Raw genomic sequence first — 21,644 nt, 5'->3', positions numbered from 1 at the left:
TGGGACGTTAAACTTAAAGATTTCATTTCATTGTTTCCCGCCACGTTTCCGAGAACGAGAATTTTCAGAAGTCTCTTGGACAACACTTGTTCTCAGAAATGTTACATGATTCATAGTACAAAAACCAAGGATGTTATAAATAGAGGATCTGCCCATATGTATCTTCATCCTATTAAATCGATGAAACCAAAAAACAACCGAGCATCGGTACGTCTGATTGGCTACTCTCGTTTCTGCCATCGTCTGATTGGCTACTTTCGTTTCTGCCATCGTGTGATTGGCTACTTTCGTTTCCGCCAAGATTGTTGGCTCAAAACATTGCGATCCTATTGGGCGGAATGGGCAGAGTAGGGGTGGCGAAACTGTGACGTATGGCTTCAAGACTTTGTTGTAAGGGCAGATCCTCTATTTTATAAGATCCTTGATAAAAACTATAAATTGATAAAGTGACTGTACATTCTACAAACATAATGAAGGGGATTTATCAACGTTTAAAAGTACGGAAGTGGTTATACAATACAGTCCAATAATAAATAGCTATGGTTTAAATGTCATATCACACCCTTCTTGAAACTCTCGTGACACGGAAGAATTTTACTAACTTGTGGATGAAATTAAGAAAAAGTATTAGAACACACATATTGTACTGTACATAAATTTCCTAAACGAGACGAGACGAGATTTGTACAAAATTTACGAGACAAGCCGCGAAAACTTTATTTCTCGGTTCGTCTCGTGGCTGGCATACCCATGAAAGCACCTCCCATTGAAATCCGAATATTTCTGCCGTGGTCCTGGATGTTCATACTGCAACCTTGAATATCAAAGAACAGGTAACGCCCAAAGGATGTTCGGGTCGTGCATATTATTACAAAATAAATTATATTAAAATTCTTTCCTAATCAAACTGTTTGAGCACATTCAGCAAATTTTGTAGTGATAGTGGTAAGCAAGTTCTTCTTTGCTCAACTCTATTTTGCTTTCCAAATCTGTTTATTTCCTGTTTAGTTTTATTTATCGTTTATTTATGCGTTTCATTCGGCGTTAAGTCACTGTCTAAAGCTAGGTTGTCATGCTGCAAGAATCTTGTGTCATTAAAAAATCTTGCAACCCTACAATATTTCTCCATGTAAACATAGTCTTAAAAGGGACATGCAACTCATCTTGCAAGGAGTCAAACCATGTACAACTTTCTTGGTCGTCTAGCTTGCTACCTGCTATCGCCCTCCCACTCATATAAAGAAAATATCGGTTTCGCCGCTTCCGAAACGACGACTTGTTTTGGACGGGAAGGGGGTTTTTGATGAGGAGTTTCACTATTTGTCCACTAGCGTCCAGAGATGGAGTGGGTCAGTGGGTCCGTGGGTCAGTGGGTCAAGTTTTCTAAGTGGGTCAGTGGGTCGTGGGTCAACAGCATGTGACCTACTGTGACCCACCACCCGCCGTGACCAACTGTGACCCACCACCCACCGTGACTCACTGTGACCCACCACCCACCATGACCCACTGCAACCCACCGACTCAGTATGATCTACCGATCCACTCTGTTCACTGCATTGTAGACAGTATCTTCTGAAGACTGATAACTTTGTCTTCGTTTTACTTTCAGGACATTCATTTCCCTTCCTTTTCCATTTGTTTCTGTCTACTTACCTGAGGTGAGTATATTTAACCAAGTGAAAAAAGAACTTCAGGCACTTTTGGATATCGATATTTTTAATTGTAATAATAGCAATAGGACTTATACTACTACTTGGCTTTCAAGACCTGTGAGTTTTTAGAGGAGCTAACTACTGAAAAAATACATTTTTGAATCACTGTAATATATAAATTGTTATATAAAAAATTAAATGTAACTATGTGTACCTGATCATCACGGTCAAATTGCAAAGTCAAATGAAATTACTTTTGTTATATAGTTAGGCCTTAATCCAAACTGGGATGTTATATTGCTTTCATTATAATGCATAATATCCTAAGGATCCGAATTCTTGCAAAAAAAAAAAAAAAGTATCTCGCAAGCCGTTAAACTTACGGAGCTGAAATTCAGTGTATTAACTCTTTATTGAAAATAAACAGAATGTGTCCTAGCATTTTTTTAAAATTCTCCTTTATGTATGTGTGTGTGGAGGGGGCACTTTCTATAAATGGAAAATTGGTAGTGAGTTGGTTTGTAAAAAATGATCGAAAACAATCCATGCTATTTAAGAAAAACAATCAGAAACAAAAAATACAGTGCTTGGCTTCATATATCCATTGCTTTCTACTATAATGATTGCTGAAGCTTATATTTATTATATGGAGCGCTTACAGCACAGGGCAATCAACCAATAAAGTTGTGAGAAAAATAGGCATAAAATTTGTACTGTAAGCTTAATTACACGGAAATTTTAAGTTTAGATTGTACGCATAATTATATGGAAAATTTTGCACTTATTTTTCCCTTTACGTTGGTCTACTTACCTTGATTTGGAACTTTCAAATTTCATCCTGGCACATGGCAAACAGCAGTGTGGTAATTGAAGGGGAAGGAGGAAAATTCCCATTCACCTCCGAACACTTTCCAGGAACCTCGTTCCCTTTCGCTTTCTAGACAGGGGATGACATCAAACCTTCATGTATAATTACAAAAAAATAAATTTATAAACAAATAAGAAATCATCAGTTTATCAGGCTTTAATTCATAATTTATTCATAAGATTCCCAGCGTGGTAGATGAAGTTTCTGTTCTCCATGAGTCGACATTGCCAACTGACATAGTTGATATGGAAAACCATAGATGTTGTATGGTGATAGAGAGATGATACTTTTTGCTAAGTATTTCAAAACTGACCAAGAAAAATCGTTATCAGACTTAAGTCTAATAAGCAGATTGTTGATGAGGAGTTGCAGAAATCGGGTAGAAGTATTATCAATTTCCACGAATGAGTGCGAACGGGGATTTTCCCTTATGAATGTACAGATGACTGATATTAGAAATAGACTAAGTACTCAAGCATTGTCTAACTTGTTGTTCATCAATGTTAATGGCCCACCGCTAGACAAGCTCAAAGTAGACGAGCTAGTTATTTCTTGGCTGAAGGATGGACATTATTCCGCTGCGGATGATTTAACACGAAAAAGTTACCAACAGGAAATAAACCCGATTTCAGATTTGTTTTAAAATGGAAAATTATAAGTTATGGAAAATGTATACTTGTATTACTAATGGCTTATTTGTGTAATTCAACTTTGTACCTAATTTTTAGTAAGTCTCTTCTTTCCTTTAGATAAACTACTTTGAACAAATATTCATAAAAATTGCAATTATGCATATTTGTAACTTAAATTTAATGTGGTGTTTTAGTGATTACAATTATGAGCATACTTTATGGAGATGCTCTCCCATAGGGTAGCCGAGCACGTTTATACACTATGAAAAACTGATTTTTCAAGTCTTTTGTGAGAAAAATACTGTGAACTGAGAAATCATAACCTTTTTCATATTGTACAGGGGTATTTTCCTGTGAATAGAAGTTTCTTTTGGAATACGTTCATAAATTAACACTTGCAAGAATACTCTCTTAGTACAAGTATATTTTAGGCACACACAAATTTCCCCCACCTCGAACTGTTTCAATTTCATTACTGACAAACACTTTACCATTTTGTATCGTAAAGGTCAGATCCACCGTTATTGAAACAGAGGGCGATTGACTAGAAATTCAAATTCGTGACAATTTCACAGTCTTGTTTTATTAAAAGTGTAAACTCTTTAGTCAGTACAGAAGAGGCCGTGGATCGTGTTCAGAGTTGATGACGATGGATTTTGGTGAGTCAGAGTTGTTCACAGTGGATGAGAGTGGGTCACGGTGGGTGGTGGGTCATGGTGGGTCACGGTGGGTGGTGGGTCAGAGTGGGTCATGGTTGGTCACGGTGGGTGGTGTGTCAGAGTGGGTCATGGTGGATCGTGGGTCAGAGTGGGTCTCGGTGGGTCAGTGGGTCGTGGGTCAAGTTTTCATTGACCCACGCTAACTCTGCTAGCGTCTAGTTCTGCATGGGTGGAAATATCTTTCTTGCTTTCAGAAAGTCGTACTTTGTAAACAGTAAATAGAGAGATGGGGTTCCAAGGTTTTCTAATGATACAAGATGCTTGGAGCATGGTAACCTAGCTTAACATAGAAAGTATATCAGATAGGTCTTACTGCTTAGGGTGAATCAAGTTTATATCCGAAACGAGTATTCCAACCGGGAATTGAATCCGGAATTAGTCACATGGGAAGTTCCCACCATTTGAAAATGAAATGAAATGAAATCTTTAAATTTTTCGTCCCACGGTTATGCCGGCTAGGCTAAAGGAGAGGGTGGCGATGAGAAATAAGTGGAATTGTGGAATGAAGAAAGTAGGATTAAACGGGAGAACCCCGAGAAAATCCACGCACACGGTGATTGTTCATTACAAAGCTCAGTTTGTGCGACCTGGGATCGAACCAAGGATCCCATGCACCAAAGGTGAACGCTCTAGAGCCCACAGCGACCCTTCTCACCATTTGCGTATCATAAAGGAAAATTTAAAGTTGTAATTGACTGGATCCCCTTAGTGTTCTTTTCTCCTTTTTGCTGCTATTTCTATTATTTTCTGATGCCACCATAATATTACGATTTCGAATAACGCAAACATTGTTGTTGATTATGAAAAAAAAAGAACTTCATTTTATTTACTTTGTGAATATTTATCATAATTACCAGGGCCCGGATTTTTATGTCCTAAAAACTTTAAAATATTTATTTTTATGTGCTAAAGATATTTGCTAAAAAAATAAAAAAAAATATTTAACAGAAAATAACAAGAAAAGTATGGAAAAACGCCCAACATAAGAAAAATAAATACTGGTGCTCACCAATGGCTGTTACTCATCAAATGTCGAAATTCCATGGGCATTGCAGTGAATAACTAACATCTTTTCCAAGTTGTTCATCGTAAAGTCATGCCTATTGTCAAGGAATAATGGATTATATTGAGAAAAGGAACGTTCTATATCACACGATGTTGACCTCACGTATTTGAAAAGGGGGTATATCACGAACATCTTCACAGCACCTTCACTTCCAATGCATCAGATATTTTATTAGGGTTGAGCCTGTAATTTTGTTCCAAAGTCACATAATTACTCCGTTTGTTATTATGTCTGCCGTAAATGACCACCAACGGCGGCCATATTGGATTTAATGTCCTTCCAGATTGAATATTCTTGAGGACTTTTTCAGGTTTGCTTAGAATATGCTCAGCATCATTTTGGCGCATGTTTCATTTCTATTGCAATTTTTCCAAGGTAAAGTGTCTTTTTAACGTACGTTAACTGGACTACTAAGGCTCTCTGGGTTAGCAATAGCTGAACCCTTATTCGCTCAACGCGTGGGTGTGTCCAGTGTGTGAGCTTTAATTCGCATTTTTGCCACGGCTCAAGATATTTTGACAGCACTATAACAGAATCGCAAGTTGAATCAATGCTCACCCAAACTGTTCCGTTTTTACATACGGACCTAATGTGCGTTAATGTTTCTTCATAGCACTTGGGTAGATAGTTTTTTTTTCAGAAGCACAAAAACACATATGATGGAAAGAATTCAACCAAAATTCTTGAGATTGTTTGCTTATAGAAAAACTGGTATGTATCCAAAATACGAGTGATATTCAGAAATAGTGCAAGACTTCAATATGAACACGTTGAAACAACGGAGAGAACATATGGATCTTTTATGTTTACACAAATTACTACATGGTAAAATTGACTGTCCCAATCTTACTTTGAAGGTTCAATTGCATGTCCCATCAGGTAACCCGCGTAGGAAATAGCAGTACATTTTACTGCAGAAAGGCAGGAACAAATATCCTCGCTAAGTCTCCTATATGGAGAATGAGTGCTTCCTACAATGCAATTGAAAGGATAACTTCTATAGATGTTTTTGGAATGTCGGAGACAGTATACAAGAATAGCCTTAACCCTTTCACTGTGGAAGGCGACGGAAAGAAATTTCCCTAACCTGCGAATGTCGACTATAGTCGACGTGTTAAAAATGTGTCTGTATCTTGGTTTTGTTTTAGTTAACTATAGTCGCCAAAGTTTTTCTGTGTGATTTCTATTGTTTATCGAAAACAATAGAACACAAAAAATTGAACGGTACAACTTCGGCGACTATTCTCGACAAAGCCAAGATACAGACAAACAAATTTTAACCTGTCGACTATAGTCGACATTCGCATGTTAAGGAAATTATGTTTCTGTCGACAAAAGTCGACTTCCTCTGTGAAAGGGTTAAAAATATGTGATAATGAAAATATATAAATGTATAACCTTGTTTAAATATATATATAACTAACGGTAAATGTATTTGTAAGAAACAACACTGTAACTGGGCCTAGAGCCTGTTGTGTTGAATAAATAAAGAAATAAATAAATATTTCGAATAATAAGAACATTTCGGAGCTAGGGATTGTTTATCATATGCAGGGGCATGTCAGCATGTCATAATGTAGCATATTCTTTTCCCGATGTTAATTTCTTTCGAGAGAAAGAAAAGAACAATTTGTTGTCAAATTTAGAATAAAATAACGGAAAATTATTAAAAATATGTACTTCTTACAAAATATCCAAAATATTTATTTACACAACTTTTTTCAGTAAATATGTATTTTTATGTGAAATAAAACTTGTAATTTACACTTGAAGTCACTTAATTGGGATAATAAACTTTGTTTTAGGCGTGTAGGTGTTTGTAATATATATATATATATATATATATATATATATATATATATATATATATATATATATATATATATATATATATATATATAGATGGTGATCAGAAAAATGGAAACACCTGAACGAATTTGCAACTTACCAGATTAATATGGTGTCGGGCCACCTTTTGCCTTCAGAACAGCCTTGATGCGACGTGGGATGGAGGCATAGAGATCGTGAATGGTAGCAAGTGGAATTTTACACCATTCCTCGTGCAGGCCATCGGCCAGTTCTGTGAGAGAGGATGGAGGTGGAAATCGTCGCCGGAGTCGTGTTTCCAAGACGGACCACAGATGTTCAATTATGTTGAGATCTGGGGATTGGGCGGGCAAGGGGAGCTGTTGAACTTCATCCCGATATTCCTCAAACCACGCTGCAACAACGCCAGCTGTGTGAATGGGCGCATTATCATCCTGGAAGATGGCGTCATTGTCCGGGAACAACATCCGGACCATAGGATACAAGTGGTCTCCTAAAATTGCGACATAATCGTTGGCAGTGATTCGTCCGCTAAGTGTGACCACAGGACCCAATGAAAACCATGATATGGCGGCCCACAGCATCACCGAGCCGCCGCCATGTTTCACAGTTGGGCGGAGACACTGCAGATCATAAGCTTCTTTGGGCGTTCTCCACACATAAACACGGCCCGTGGTTGGGATTAGGGTGAAGGATGACTCATCCGACCATATCACACGTTTCCAGTCCTCAACGGTCCAAGTTGCATGGTCGGGGCACCATTTGCGGCGTGCGAAAGCGTTATGGTCCCTGATCAGCGGTTTGGTCCGTGCAACACGACCCCGTAAGTTCATGTCATGTAATTTGCGGCGGACTGTGATTGTCGAAACAGGGCGGAGGAGGTGCTGATTGAGTTCCTCCGTCACTTGCTCAGCAGTGGCAGGACGGTTCTGCGTGACGATGCGTTTTAATACCCGGCGTGACCTGTCTCTCATGATTTTCTTCCGCCCACTGTTCCGCTTCCTCGATGTAGTTTTCCCGTGTGTTGTGTAAGCCGTCATCACCTTCGATACTGTCCCACGCGACACACCTAACACTGTAGCCACTGCCGTCACACTCACCCCACATAACCGCGCACTAACAATTTGCCCTCTTTGAAAATCTGAGAGGTATCCCATTTTACACTACCTCCGTCTGCTGCAGCCACTGGACACTGCTGTTCCACTGCGCCTAACGTAGTATGGAGACCGACCTAGCACACCATCACCAGCGGTCCGGCGCTGCGGGCGCCACGACACCATTGCCAACCCATACATCTGACGTGTTGCCAACTACAGCTGTTTCCATTTTTCTGATCACCATCTGTATATATTACATACAAATCCAGGCCTCAATAATTACACTTTCATTCACAACATACCATTTTATCACTCACTTTCTTATGAATCAAATTCACGTTTAATATTTTTGTTTCCTGTATTTTTGATCTCAATAGCAATTAGAGAAGTTTTTAGCCAAAAATTGACTAAGTCCGAACTGACAGCTTTGACTGTCAATAAACAGTGGCGTCTCGTGAGGGAAGTCACATGGTTAAAAATGTAAATTTTGGCCCTACAAACTGAGAAAATTGTCGTGCAGCTTTAGTAAATTATACCGTATACTGGTGTATTAGGGCCAGCTTTGTCCCTTAACTTGTAAGGATAACGTTTAAGGGCCTTATGCAGAGTCATTTTGACGTATGATTAGCGTCATACTAAACTCCTGACTACTGCAGGAAACATATGTTAGTCGAACTCTTTGGTATGGTACTAATCACGCGTCAGAACAACTCTGCATGTTTACCTGAATTACTTGCTTCAAGAGACGCCTCTGTCCATAACTGAGGAACCAAAGGCCTACATGACATAATACTTCATATGCTCACTAAGCTTGTAAAGGTCTAACAGCATGCTAACCTTGGTCAACACCGAATGAATCATGAATAGTATATCATATTGTGTATACTATCTTTGTGATTTTTTTTTAACGGGAATCAAATTAAATGACGGAAAGAACTTATTCTGTTCGCAAGTTCACAGTTTTATCACAGTCTATACGGTCATGAAATTGGAAGGTTATGGCCTTTGAATGAAGGATAAATTGTTGATATAGGGGACCCCTATTGTTTAAAGTAATAACAAATCAGACAAGGCGGTGTGGATCAATGGAAACAGGACCATGAACCACAGACCTTGTCTTACACCAACCCATGACTCACTTGGATTCAAGAGTGATCAACCACCCACGGTGACCTAAGGCTCACTGTGATCCATGAATGTCACCAACGGTGACTCAAAGCTCATTGTAATCCATCACTGCATGTTATCATTATGCACAAACCATTAATCACTTTGGAACGAGATTTTATAAATACAGTAAACTACGAAAGAAGAACAATATTGTACTATATCTTGGAGTATATATCCCATTATTCTGTCCATTAGGCTGAAGGAGGGACAGCAAATGAATTGAGGTAATAGAATGAATGATGAAAACACAGTACATAACATAAGACCCATACCTTCGCAGATTCGATGCCGCGATAGACAGGTCAGCAAAATCCCTTAGATTGCTTGCCTATGGAACTTGGCAGGAAGATCACCATTAATCTTGGCAGGGATTTAGACTTCTGGCCTTTCGGCATTTAAGGCCATTTAGCCCGTCACGTTTGAGGGATGACGTCCCTCGGCGAGCACATTATCCGGGGAAAGGGAAGGAAGAAAGGACTGGGTAAGGAAGGAAGAGGCCTGGGATCTATAAGTTAGGTACCACTCCGGCATTTGCCTGGTGTAAATGAGGAAAACCCAGGAAAACCTCATTCAGGATGGCTGGCCTGAAAAAGCGTTTTACACATTTTCGACCGTGTGTCCCCACCGGGAATCGAACCCTGGACCGCTCGCACCGAAGGCGACTTATATTTTGTAGGAACAAAAGTTTTCGGTCATACACTCAAGGAGGAGTGATGTCGGCAGAGTAGGCAAGGGGAGTTACGTTTCCCGGTGGTTACGCATGCCCTCCTGACTGCTCCCCAGATCATATTGTATTGTAATGTGGGTCAAGTAATACAATACTATTCTTTTAGGTATACAAATAAATAGCTGAGCCCAAAAAGTTTTTTTACCTGTTCCTCTGTCTTCCCTCTCACGAAATTAAAACTGATGTCTCTAACAAGGACGGCAAATAGCATACAATCAAATTTTATCGCTGGATAGGCAGTTGAACCCTCTTAAAACCATCTGTGCGACGTATAACGTAGGAGCACTGTTCTCAGGGGGTAAAAGTGAGAAGGACTACGTTCCCCCACTTCCAAAATATATCTTTGGCATCCTTCCACTTCCTAAAAAATACAGTGAACAAAGATAGGGACTGGGGATGATGTAACTTCATACGTTCCCCTACTTTTCAGGAGCACTTTTACCTCTGATCTGTTTTTATGATTGGAGAAACCACAAAAAGAAATAGGTAGAGCAAAGAAGGGTTCAGATACAGACAGGGAAGTGGATTAAAGCAAGTGTTAGCAGTGGATTCATGAGAAATGCATCTGCAAAACTATCGATGTTCTTCTTTGTCTATCACCATTGATTTTATGAACACCAGGTTTCCTATCTGCTTTCAGTTGCTGAGAATATGAACACCTTCCTATGACGTCACAGAGCATTCAAGTGAAAATGACTGACACGTATGAGAATTCTACTGTATTTGCTTCAACACTAACTCATCCTCGTATTTAGTTTTGATGCTTAAAAAAACAAAAAAACAAAAAAAAAAAAAAACGAAACGGATCTTCACTATTCCTCAACCTTTTTGAATTTTTCAAGAATTAAGGAGTGAAGTTTTCCAGTATCTATAAAATTCTATTAATTGAAATGATGATTGCTTGCTGGTCGCTCTTTAGAGAGCACAGTTTATATCAGGTACGTTTATGCATATTGGAACAGTGGGTAGACTAATCAGAGAGGAGTTACTGTCATCAAGGGCCGTATAACATTTTCATAACAAGAATGGCAATATTTAATTGTGAAATTCGTTTATCATACGCTAACAGCACAGGAGCACAAAAATTGTTATAACGGTAAACGAAATATTTATTTACTAAAGAAAGGCAGAAAAAATATACAGGGTGCCTCAAAACAACACCGACAACGTTTGGGAGGTGATTCCTTACACCAAGATAAGACAAAAAGTATAGACCAACCTGGGTGCACAAATGTTTCCTTTCGGAGTTATAGGCTGCCGAAAACATGAAAAAATGAACTTTAAAGGTCCATAGCTTCAAAACTATCGGACTTACCGTACTCGGGTCAAGACTTTACTTAATAACTAGTATGTGCCCTATCCAAGTTTCAAAATCCTGCGGTACTTCTGAAATAATTTTTATAGAGGTATTTGGTGAATACTTCAGATTATACGCCAGTGGAAAAACTCCCTCTATAAAAATTCCTCCTATATAACTCCAAAGGAAGCATTTGTGCACCCAGGTTGGTCTATACTTTTTGTCTTATCTTGGTATAAGGAACCACCTCTCAAACGTTGTCGGTGTTGTTTTGAAACACCCTGTATTTATTTATTATTTTATTGGGAAACTTGATTCGTCATTTGCTGAACTAGTCCCTTAATGTTCTGTGGCACACTGGATGTTCCAAAGAAGATGATATTTTCCAAGGTACACATCAGTTATCTAGGAAATATTTTCAATTCAGTTTAAGATTAGGTGAGAAGTATATTTTTCAATAAGGGGTCAGGCGGGCCGGATGAAAGAGTTCAGTGGGCTGGGACTAGCCCTGGGTCCGGCTGTTGAACATGACTGGTTTATATCACATTTTTGTCAAAAGCACTTACCTTCTTACTCTCTCCATCAATTATTTGTCTATTGCAGTGCTTTCCCCATCCTTTATGGCGATACCCTACACACGTCACCAATCCACTGATGCTTATTGTTAAACATAGATTATATTATAACAAGCATTCCTGTGTAACTCCTTGAACTGCTTGCGAGAGGGCCCCATAATTTTTAAGCCCTGATGTTTTAAAATGTGATGTTTCTTGTTTTTGGTAGTTTATAACTCTAAAAGGAGGTATTTTCTGAGCTATGTTTACTAGAACATTTTTTCTTTAATTCAACATAAGGAATTAGCTCCTAAACTTCTGGCACGTACTTCATTAACATATTGTACTCAAGGAACTCCGTAGCGCAATTTCTATTTCACATTCCTTTGTCCAATCATGTGTTTTTTTTAACACCTCCATGGTGCTATTTCACAATGCAAAATTAACATAATCAGCTAATTTAACACCACTCAACATCAGCTTTGCGTCAAAACGGTAACACCTTAACTTTGTTAACCGCAACACTTAAGTGGTAGTCGTACTGGGACTATTGGCATGTGTTAACCGTAACATTGCATCTTTGGCGTTGAAATAACACACTAAAGTGTAGTCATATTGGAACCGTTGATTTGCGTTAAAATTGAGTTGTAATAACACCAATGACGATTTCAGGAGACGGTTCGGAGTGTAATCCCCGGCAGCTACGAAATGTTCACCGGTCATTTTTCCGATCGGACTCAATATGAGCTATCAGTATCTTCGCAGTACTTTATTTTTGCCCTCCTATATTCAAAGTTCCTTCAGAAAAAATCTCGGTATTAACCGCATCATTTTTTGCTGAACCTGTTCCACGCATGTGCTTTCCAGACTAAAGGAAAACGCTTGATTAATAAAAGAATTTGTTGAATAAAATATTAAAGCACATGGGAAAGGCCATGGACACAATTGTCAACTTCAAACTCACATGGCCTCAGGATCGAACCGGAAATCTATCGAAGCAAAAATGACCTCTTGACTGAGACCAATATAACTACTTTATAATTCTATTTCAGATTACATATGCAATACGTTCAATAAGTTCCAGGACTACCTCGAAATAATATACTTTACGATGCTAGAAAAAATACTACCACGTTAGTCTTCTGTATGCATTCCTTCCCGTGCTACACACTCACAGGACCGGTCGTAGAGGTTTTTCGCACACTTTACGAAAGGTGTGCATTGGAATCTTGTTACATTCTTATTCACTTAATTCGATGTAAGATTCTCTAAACGTTTCTCTTGAGGGCAGATTTGAGTTTGGGAAGAGTTCGTGGGGCCCAATGAGGCGAATATTGGGATGTTCAAGGACTATAACCTTTCTTTTGGACACAAACTGATGCACAAGCTGGCCCACATCAGTTTTATTGTGCGTGAAATTGCTAACTAACTCTATGGCCTATGGAACCCGGAGGTTCAATGCCGCGTTCACAAAAGCTCTCCACTGACTTCTATCCTTAGCTAACTGCATCCAGTTTCTACTTTGTATTCCAATCTCTGCGTGAAATTGCTACTTCAGATTACAAAACACATAACTTGTAATCTACACGTTCTGTCGAGTACTCCTTCTTATAGTGATCCTTCGTGGCTGAGTGATTAACACGAATGCTTCTTATGTGCATGGTCGAGGGCTCGACTCCCGAAGGAGTACTTTCCTAGGTTACCAGCTCGAGTACATTAAACAATAGGTCCCATCTTGTACGTATAGCTGTGGTGTTGTATAGGAAAGTTATATTTCAACCAACTAGTCAACTATCTCATAGACTTGCATTGTATCACACTAAATGCTACACAGATTTTTTTTGTATACTATAGTTATAATCTAGTCTTAAACTTATAATAGTCCAGTTTGTAGCAAGCTGTAGTAAATGTCAATTTATAATTCTTTAATTTCAGGCGGAGTTGAAAGGTGCCACAGCGACTGAGTACGGTCTGGTATTTGGAGTTTACGAACTGACAGCTTTTATAACAAGTCCGTTGTTTGGGAAGTATGTAAGTATTAGTAAGTATGAAACCTTACATTATACATCTTACATTATCCAATACCTTACATTATATATCTTGCAAGATATCTTACAATGGCTCACAGTATTGATATAAAAGATTTCGATAAATATTACTCACTGCAATTTCGGTTAATTATGTAGCAGAAAGTAAAAGTATACCATTTATTCGAGACGAGCCACAGTGGGCCTACAGACATTGAGTAGGTCAGTAATAGTAGCTCAGCATAGCTATGTTCAGTAGATGTAACGTTTTGATATCACTCTGATGATAATGTCTATTGATTCGAAATCAGGATTGGCATGAGCTAGTAAAGGCTTCTTACTTGATGAATACAAGGCCTAAAACTGCTACAAAGAAGAGGAATGATCTTAGGCCTACACTTCATACAATGTTTCATGGGGTATAAGTGTCAGGATAGTCTGAATAACGTCGTGGTATTCCATTCCATACTAACATATATTGAGGAAAGAATGTAATATTTACCACTCTGAATGTTGTTATATATTGAATTTTTGGTCATGTTGGGTTCATTCCGACACCTTAACATGTAGAGCAGGGGATTTGGTCAGAACCACATTCCATTAACTATTATTACCTGAGCTAGATAGATAGATATTTGGCCTAGAAGAAAAGAAAATAAATGGTGGGAAAAAGGGTGTAGATTATAATCATTATAATAAGATGTGTATATCTCGGAATCCCTTTACATGAAATTTGGTATTCGGATTCTTCGTCTAAAATAATGTCTTTAAAGCATTTCTAGATCTCGAATAGAATAAGAAAAAGAGAAGAGGTGATCGTATGGGTGGCAGGGGAATACCCATACCAGGTGTTGAAGTTTCGTGCGATACTGCGAGTTCAGACAAATTGCATATGAAAAGGTGCATATGAAAGAATGTAAAAATCTTTCAGTTTTACGTCCCACGCTTATGCCGACTAGGCTAAAGGAGACGATGATGATGAGAAATGAATGAAATAGTGGAATGAAGAAAGTGGGAGGAAATGGGAGAACTCACAAAGTTCTGCAGAAGAAACAATGTAGGATGGTGAAACTTTTCCAGAATCCGGATTCTGTAAAATTGTATTTTTCGGAATCGGAAATTTCTCAGAAAAATCCGAAATTCGGAAAATTCAGATGTCGAAAAAAAACCCGAAATTTAGAAAAAAAGAATTAAATGCCGGAATTTTCCGAATTCCGGTATTTTTCCGACCGGAATTTATCTGAATTTCGGAAAATAAAAATTCCGGAATTAGCTTTCTCTATAGAAGAATGTAAAATGTTGCCTTCAGCAGCCCGTGAAGTATGTTGCTAGTTTCCAATAAATAGACACAATATACGCGTACATATACTAATTTGCTTATACAGAAATTCATTTAGAGTGACCACTATCAAAATAAATAAACTAAGTGCAACAAAATACATAACCTTTAAAACAATACTTTTCTGGTTTTTATTATTATGATTCATTATAGACTATCTTTTATTTGCAGTTAAATGCAATTGGACCGAAATTTCTTTACACTGCTGGAATCTTCGTAGCTTCAATTTGTTCTATTCTTTTTGGGTAAGTATCTCTTCGATAAATGAATGGTCTTGAGGAACAACATTATAAATTACTAGAGCAACCCACATTATGCTTTATTTTTTGTTTAATTGTGCTTTATTTTTTTCCAAATTATACTTTATTATGCTTTATTGTTAATTTTAATCATTGGTTTACGTTAATCGTGTATAATGTATAATATTTACTATACATTAAATATTCTATTATAAATATCTTGATCTATTTATTAATACTTTATGCAACCAGTTTCTTTCATATTTCATGAACTTTCTACTTAATGCACTGTAAAGAGATATGTTTTACTCGAGTCAGCTTTTTTTATAACTTGTGTGCACCTAGGAGTGCATATATACGAAAAGGGAAAGCAAACGATGCCACTAAAAAGTACAGAAAGTGCTCAAGTTCAAGAGGTACACATAACAATATAGTGTGGAGTTCTTGTATACTATTCATTGTTGGTGGAAAGTTTTCTTTTTCTTTTCTGGCCATCAAAGGATTACAACGAAATAAAAAAAAAATAGCTTTTCATTGTTACGTTCTCATTGATTTTGCATTGTAAATATTTGTTTTAAAAAATATTAATACAGTATGTTAAACTTGCCGTTGAACAGAATTTTCTAAGAATTGTTCTAATACAATTTGCCAAGAATTGTTCTATATATTTTAAATTATGATTTATGCTTTATTTTCTAAAATTATGCTTTATTATGCTTTTAAAATTATTTTCTTCTGGACCCTTAAACAATCACAACTATGTTCTAAGTACCAACCATATGTGTGAATTGCTGTTATGCTTTGTATGCTTTTGGGTTGCCCTATAAATTACATACTTTCCAGGAGTAAATTTTATGACCTCATTGTTCCCTGGTTATAGGGCCCATACACTATCATTTTTAACTGTTCAGTCCAAGTGAGCTAGAAACTGACTTAACCGATCGTACGGTAAACTGAACTGATAGTGTGTGGGGTGCCGTCAGTTAACCGAGTTCAGTCCTTTAGTTCAGTTTTTTCAGATTTATCAGATGTTCTGTGGAGTGCTCTTCTAAATTCCTTGAAATACCTAAGCTTTGGAACATACACTTTCTCACCTCCAGTCCCTCATTTCTTGGATTCGTTCTCTGTTTCTTCCTAAATGCCAACCGTAGGTTGTTTATTATTATTATTATTATTTTAAATAACAGTATCGCCTGGGGTTCCAACTCTTAATTTTGTAAGTAACACATCATACGCCTCCCCTCTTTTATACTATTCGCATAATGTGAGGTATATATGTTGCATGTCCCAAAGTTCGGGATGAGCACGGTAGGCTTCAATAAAAGCAAACAATGCGTCACTTTTACTACCTGCTCTGATGACAAGACCTGATCTAAGAGAACTGTGTGTTTCCTTCAGTTAATAGCACAGTTATCGTAGCAAAAGATGGTTCGTTTGTTTAGTCCAAAACAACCGTTCTTCAGTCCAAATAACCGCATGAAGTACTGACTGAACTGAACGAATTCCTTCAGTTCTGACTTCACGATCAGGTTTCCGTTCAGTTAAACTGATAGTGTATGGGCCCCTTGAGACCTGATTTCATTCAATTGACATTAACTAGGCAACTGTACATGTATTAGTATTAACCTAACGTTTCAAGTAACCTCAAATGTACATCTTATTTTGATACCAGTATGTTAATAGCAGGAATGCTTTTTCTTCACGATTATGAAATTGTATGAAGCTGGTAACCACAAGATCTGCTTATTGTTGGTTCGAATTTTGCTCAGAATATCGGTGTTGTCTTATTCTTTTGCAATTTATTTTATTATCATCATTCACTTCTCATCGCCTCCTTTAGTCTAAAAGGTACTCGATTGGCACGTAAAATTTATAAATAAAATACCATAAATAAGGAATAACCATCGTTATGTTAATATTTTCTTATCATGTTATTGTTTGCAATCCTACACGTGTAACAAGTATTTGTAGTTATGGGGCTATTTACACTGAGAAAAAAATTGTAGGTGGCGTACTTAAAAAGATAGGTTACATGCGTAATTCCTGTAGTTTTTGGACTTAACGTACAGCAGACGTATAACTGAAAACGCATGTTTTATAATACTTTCTGTATAAGTGTTCCATTTATACGTACTTTCCGTATGAAAATATGTAGGCGGTTAGGATCTCACATACAAATGAACGTATATAACATATAGCTGACGAAGGTAACATAAGTATATGCATGTGATATACGGAAAACTTAGATGTCAGACATCCTGCAACGGAATGATGTAACATCTAAGGGCAGTGCCTATGTAGCATACGGATAACGTATGCTCCGTACTGATTTCTATAGTAAGCAAGAGGATACCGTATATTTGTACAATATACCGCTGTCCGGAGAACGGATTTTTCTCTATGTACATTAACAAGTGTAGTACATGGTTAGTATAAATGATTCATTCGGTTTGAAAGGGCTATATTATCAAAAATATTACACGTATGCACATGAAAAATATATGGAAAGAACCACAAATTCATCAAGTTCGTACTATGTGGCAGCAAGAATCCATTGTCTTTCCGATCTGGTGTGGCAGTAGGAGGTTAGTACCTGTCGAAAATGGAGGGAAAACAAGGAAAAAGCTTTGGTGTGCTTGAATATGCTAGATGTTCATCTTTTATAGCTGTTCAACGCTTTTTCAGAAAAGAGTACGGAAAAAACTGTCCTGTAAACAAAGCATTTTGCGGTGGTATCGGCAATTCAAGGACATTGGTTGCTTTTCTAAAGGGAAAAGCGCCTGGCCTCCCAGATCTCCTGATTTAGCGTGGAGATACGTTAAGTACCTTGTTCACGTACCCCCACTACCGCAATCCTCAGTCGAGCTCAAAGAACATATCAGTGCTGCAGTGCGGACAATTGTCAGAACTATGCTACAAAATGTATGGAATGAGCTCTAGTATCGTCTGGACGTGTGTCGTGCCACCAAAGGGGCAAATATTTAACATTTGTAGAGGATATATAAACTTGGAGAGTTTGTGGTTTTTTTATGTGTACCTTTCATGGTACCTTTCATGTGTGTACCGTGTAATACTTTTGAAAATATGGCCTTTTCAAAAAGAATGAATCATTTATGCTAGCCCTGTATAAATTTAAAGGACGAATAGGGTTTCCATAATGTCCCGGACACTAGCCTATGGCTTGCTGTTTGAGTGAGTTGGACAAATACATATTGATATAATAAGCAGCAAACTTACATGTACACCATGGGAAGGAGTTTGGTTTGTATGTTGAGATATTTAATCTGCAAAGAATATAAATCATCCGATTATATTGCATATTATGGAATTCCCCAGGGTTCTAATCTAGGTCCGTTATTGTTCCTTTTATTCATTAACGTTCTCCCTGATCATACATTATTAGGTAACAAATTGCTTTTTACTGATGACCTCAAAATATACGGTAGGATAAAGACCCTCCATGACTGTCTCAGTTTACAACATGACATGGAAAATATTGCTAATTGGTGTTCTCTTAACAAACTTAATGTAAACATAAACAAATGTAACATTTTATCGTTTACTAGAAACAAAAGTCAACTAGAGTTTGATTACTCAATGAATCAGATCTTACTAAATAGATTAAATTCAGTCAAAGATCTTGGAGTTATATTTGATACGAAACTAACATTTAATAACCATATAGAGAACATAGTTAATGAATCTCTCAAGATGTTAGGGTTCATAATTAGAATTGGAAAGGAATTTAACAATTGTACCACACTAGCAAAAATGTATTATGCCTATGTCCGATCAAAACTGGAATATGCTGCTGTGATCTGGAACCCATCACAACAACAATACAGACATCAACTGGAAAAAGTCCAATCTAAATTTATCAAATACTTGACGTACAAGAGAACTGCAATCTATCCATATTATGAAAATTATCTAATATTAATAGACAAGTTCTGTATCCCTGCACTTGAACAAAGGCGAAATGTGACATATGATTTTTCTCTATAAAATAGTACAAAACGAATTTAATTGTACGGATCTCATATCAAAATTAAAGTTTCATGTCCCGACACTTAAAACTCGTCCTGATAACTCTGGCTTGTTCTATTGCAAAAAAGCTAGGACCAACGTATTATTGAAATCACCAATCTGGAGAATGTGCTCTACTTATAACAAAATATGTATCGAACACAAAGCAATAGACATATGTAATATGAACTCGATGTTTAAGAAAACTATTGTCAATGTACTATGTAACACACCAACACTATAGTAGTGCTTATGCCTGCTGTGTTGATGGCAAATAATAAATAAATATTTTCTCAAGTAATATTGGAACCAATAGCGGTAGTCAATTTCAAACATTACCGGTTTCAGTAGAGAGATATGAATGGAGGTGGAATATATTTTTGGGACGCTTAATTGATTGGACAAAACCGCTTCCCGCTATCTATTACTGTTTTTACTTTATAGTGATCCATGTTTAAACTACAAAGGGTTTATTTCTACCACTTTACGTTTGAATAAAGGCTTAGGAGTCAAGATGGTACATACTCTATTATTGATAAATCAATTTTTTTCTTTTAAAATCGGTACTATCTCTCTGTTATCATCTCTGCTCTATATAGATCAGTAATGAAACCGGAAGTTGTAATGGTTTTCTATCACTTCCGGTTTTAGTAGAGAATTACGGATCGAAAAAAAATTAAATTAAATGTTTCAAGTTAGCGTTCCTAGATTATGCCCTTTAGGCAAAAGGGAGACGGATGATAATGATGATGATGATGATGGAAGAATTGGTGGAATGATAATGTAGGAGGAAACGGGAGAACCCCGAAAAACCCAGGGGTACTATCTTGTTCACGATAAACTTACTTTGGTGGGGGTCGGATTCCTACGTACAAGAGGCAAGAGCTGTACCATTGAGCCATCAATTACGGATGCACATGAAATGTATTATTGAGACGGTTAATCGATTCCAGGAAACCGCTCCTATTGTGCTGCCAAAATGTCTTGAGCCGTGGCAAAAATGCGAACTAACGCTCACACCCACGCGTTGAGCCAATAATGATTCAGCTGTTGCTAAGCGAGAGAAAGCGAGTGGAATTCCTCCAGCCGATAGCAGCGTTTGCAACGGAAGACTAGGGATCAAGTCAATGTGGCATATTTAAAGCTGTTATCATTTCTGCCCCCCCCCCCAAAAAAAAAACAACGGAAAATGTTAATTCTTACCACTTCGACTGGATGGATTAACCTTCATTAAGGAACTCAATCACTGACTTTCGACTCTTTACATCCTCGATAAAATTGACATTGTCAGTTCTTCAGATCTTTTGTCTGCGGACGAACGTCCACATGGACAGAGCAGTACCGTATAAAACAATTTCGATAAATCAAACTTAATAGTTGGTCGATTCTCGGTTGGAGGACACCAAGATATTTAATTTCAGAATCCTTTATTTCAATTGATTATCCATTTCCTTTAGCCTAATGGGCATAACGATGGGCATTAAATTAAAACTTAGTTATTATTATTATTATTATTATTATTATTATTATTATTATTATTATTATTATTATTATTATTATTATTATTATTATTATTACGTGGGTCAGTCAGAAAGTTAGTTACACTCCTTTCGGTCAAAGGCTGTTTTGATGAAACTGTGTAGAAACACTGCAGACATGTAGTTGTATCGTGCGACGTAGCGGCAATCACGAGGCAAGAGGAGGTGTTCTGATAACCAGTTGTAAACATGTCTCGACAGCTGCAAGTGGCGTCTAAATTGGAAATGCGTGCAGTGATTCGTTTAATGTGAGCGAAAAGGTGTAACTGCACTGTAATTTATCGGCAGTTGCATGAAGTGTATGGTGCAAATGCAATCTCACGTCAAGCTATCGCGATGTGGTCCAACTTGTTTGAGAACGGACGTACAGATAGTGACGATGCTGAGCGCGAGGGAAGACCATCAACTGCGACAAATCCGGAAATCGCTGCTCGCGTGAATGAATGCATTCTTGCAAACAGACGCATAGCAATAGACGAACTTTCAAAGCGACGATACCACTCGGATGACGAGACGAAAGCTGCAGTCTAAGAATGGTTATCGGTCATTGGACGGGATTTCTTTGCAGAAGGCATAGAGAAACGTGTACCACGCCTCGACAAATACTTAAATAACGGAGGTCATTGCGTTGAAAAGTAGATTGTAAATGGAACTTTACGATACAAACAAAGTTGTAAAATTTCTATCCTGTTTTATTTTCTTAAGCAGTACAACTAACTTTTTGACTGATTCTCGTATTAATTAGTTCAAAAAGATGCAAATTGCCAGTCATTTGCAGGAATTTAGTTTAAATAATGTAGAGAGCGATAGAAACTGGAAACTATTGATTATAGTACCTGATTAACTTGTAGGTTTTATAGTACCTG

At 37.5% G+C, this 21,644-nt stretch overlaps 1 protein-coding gene across 1 annotated transcript in view; it reads left to right on the top strand.

Annotated features, from left to right (window-relative positions):
* The window catches only part of LOC145693641 (MFS-type transporter SLC18B1-like), a 67,271-nt gene that overhangs the window by 6,266 nt on the left and 39,361 nt on the right, over nt 1-21,644 (top strand). Inside the window, exons 2-3 of the mRNA XM_081769830.1 lie at nt 13,545-13,640; nt 15,147-15,220. Of these exons, the coding sequence (XP_081625956.1) occupies nt 13,545-13,640; nt 15,147-15,220 (170 nt within the window). The remainder of the gene's footprint in view (nt 1-13,544; nt 13,641-15,146; nt 15,221-21,644) is intronic.

This window comes from Thermobia domestica, chromosome 8 (assembly GCF_964235325.1).
Source record: "Thermobia domestica chromosome 8, izTheDome1.hap1.1, whole genome shotgun sequence".
Lineage (NCBI taxonomy): Eukaryota > Metazoa > Arthropoda > Insecta > Zygentoma > Lepismatidae > Thermobia > Thermobia domestica.
Note: the sequence above shows the minus strand (reverse complement) of the source record. Positions and strands in the feature narration are given on the sequence as shown.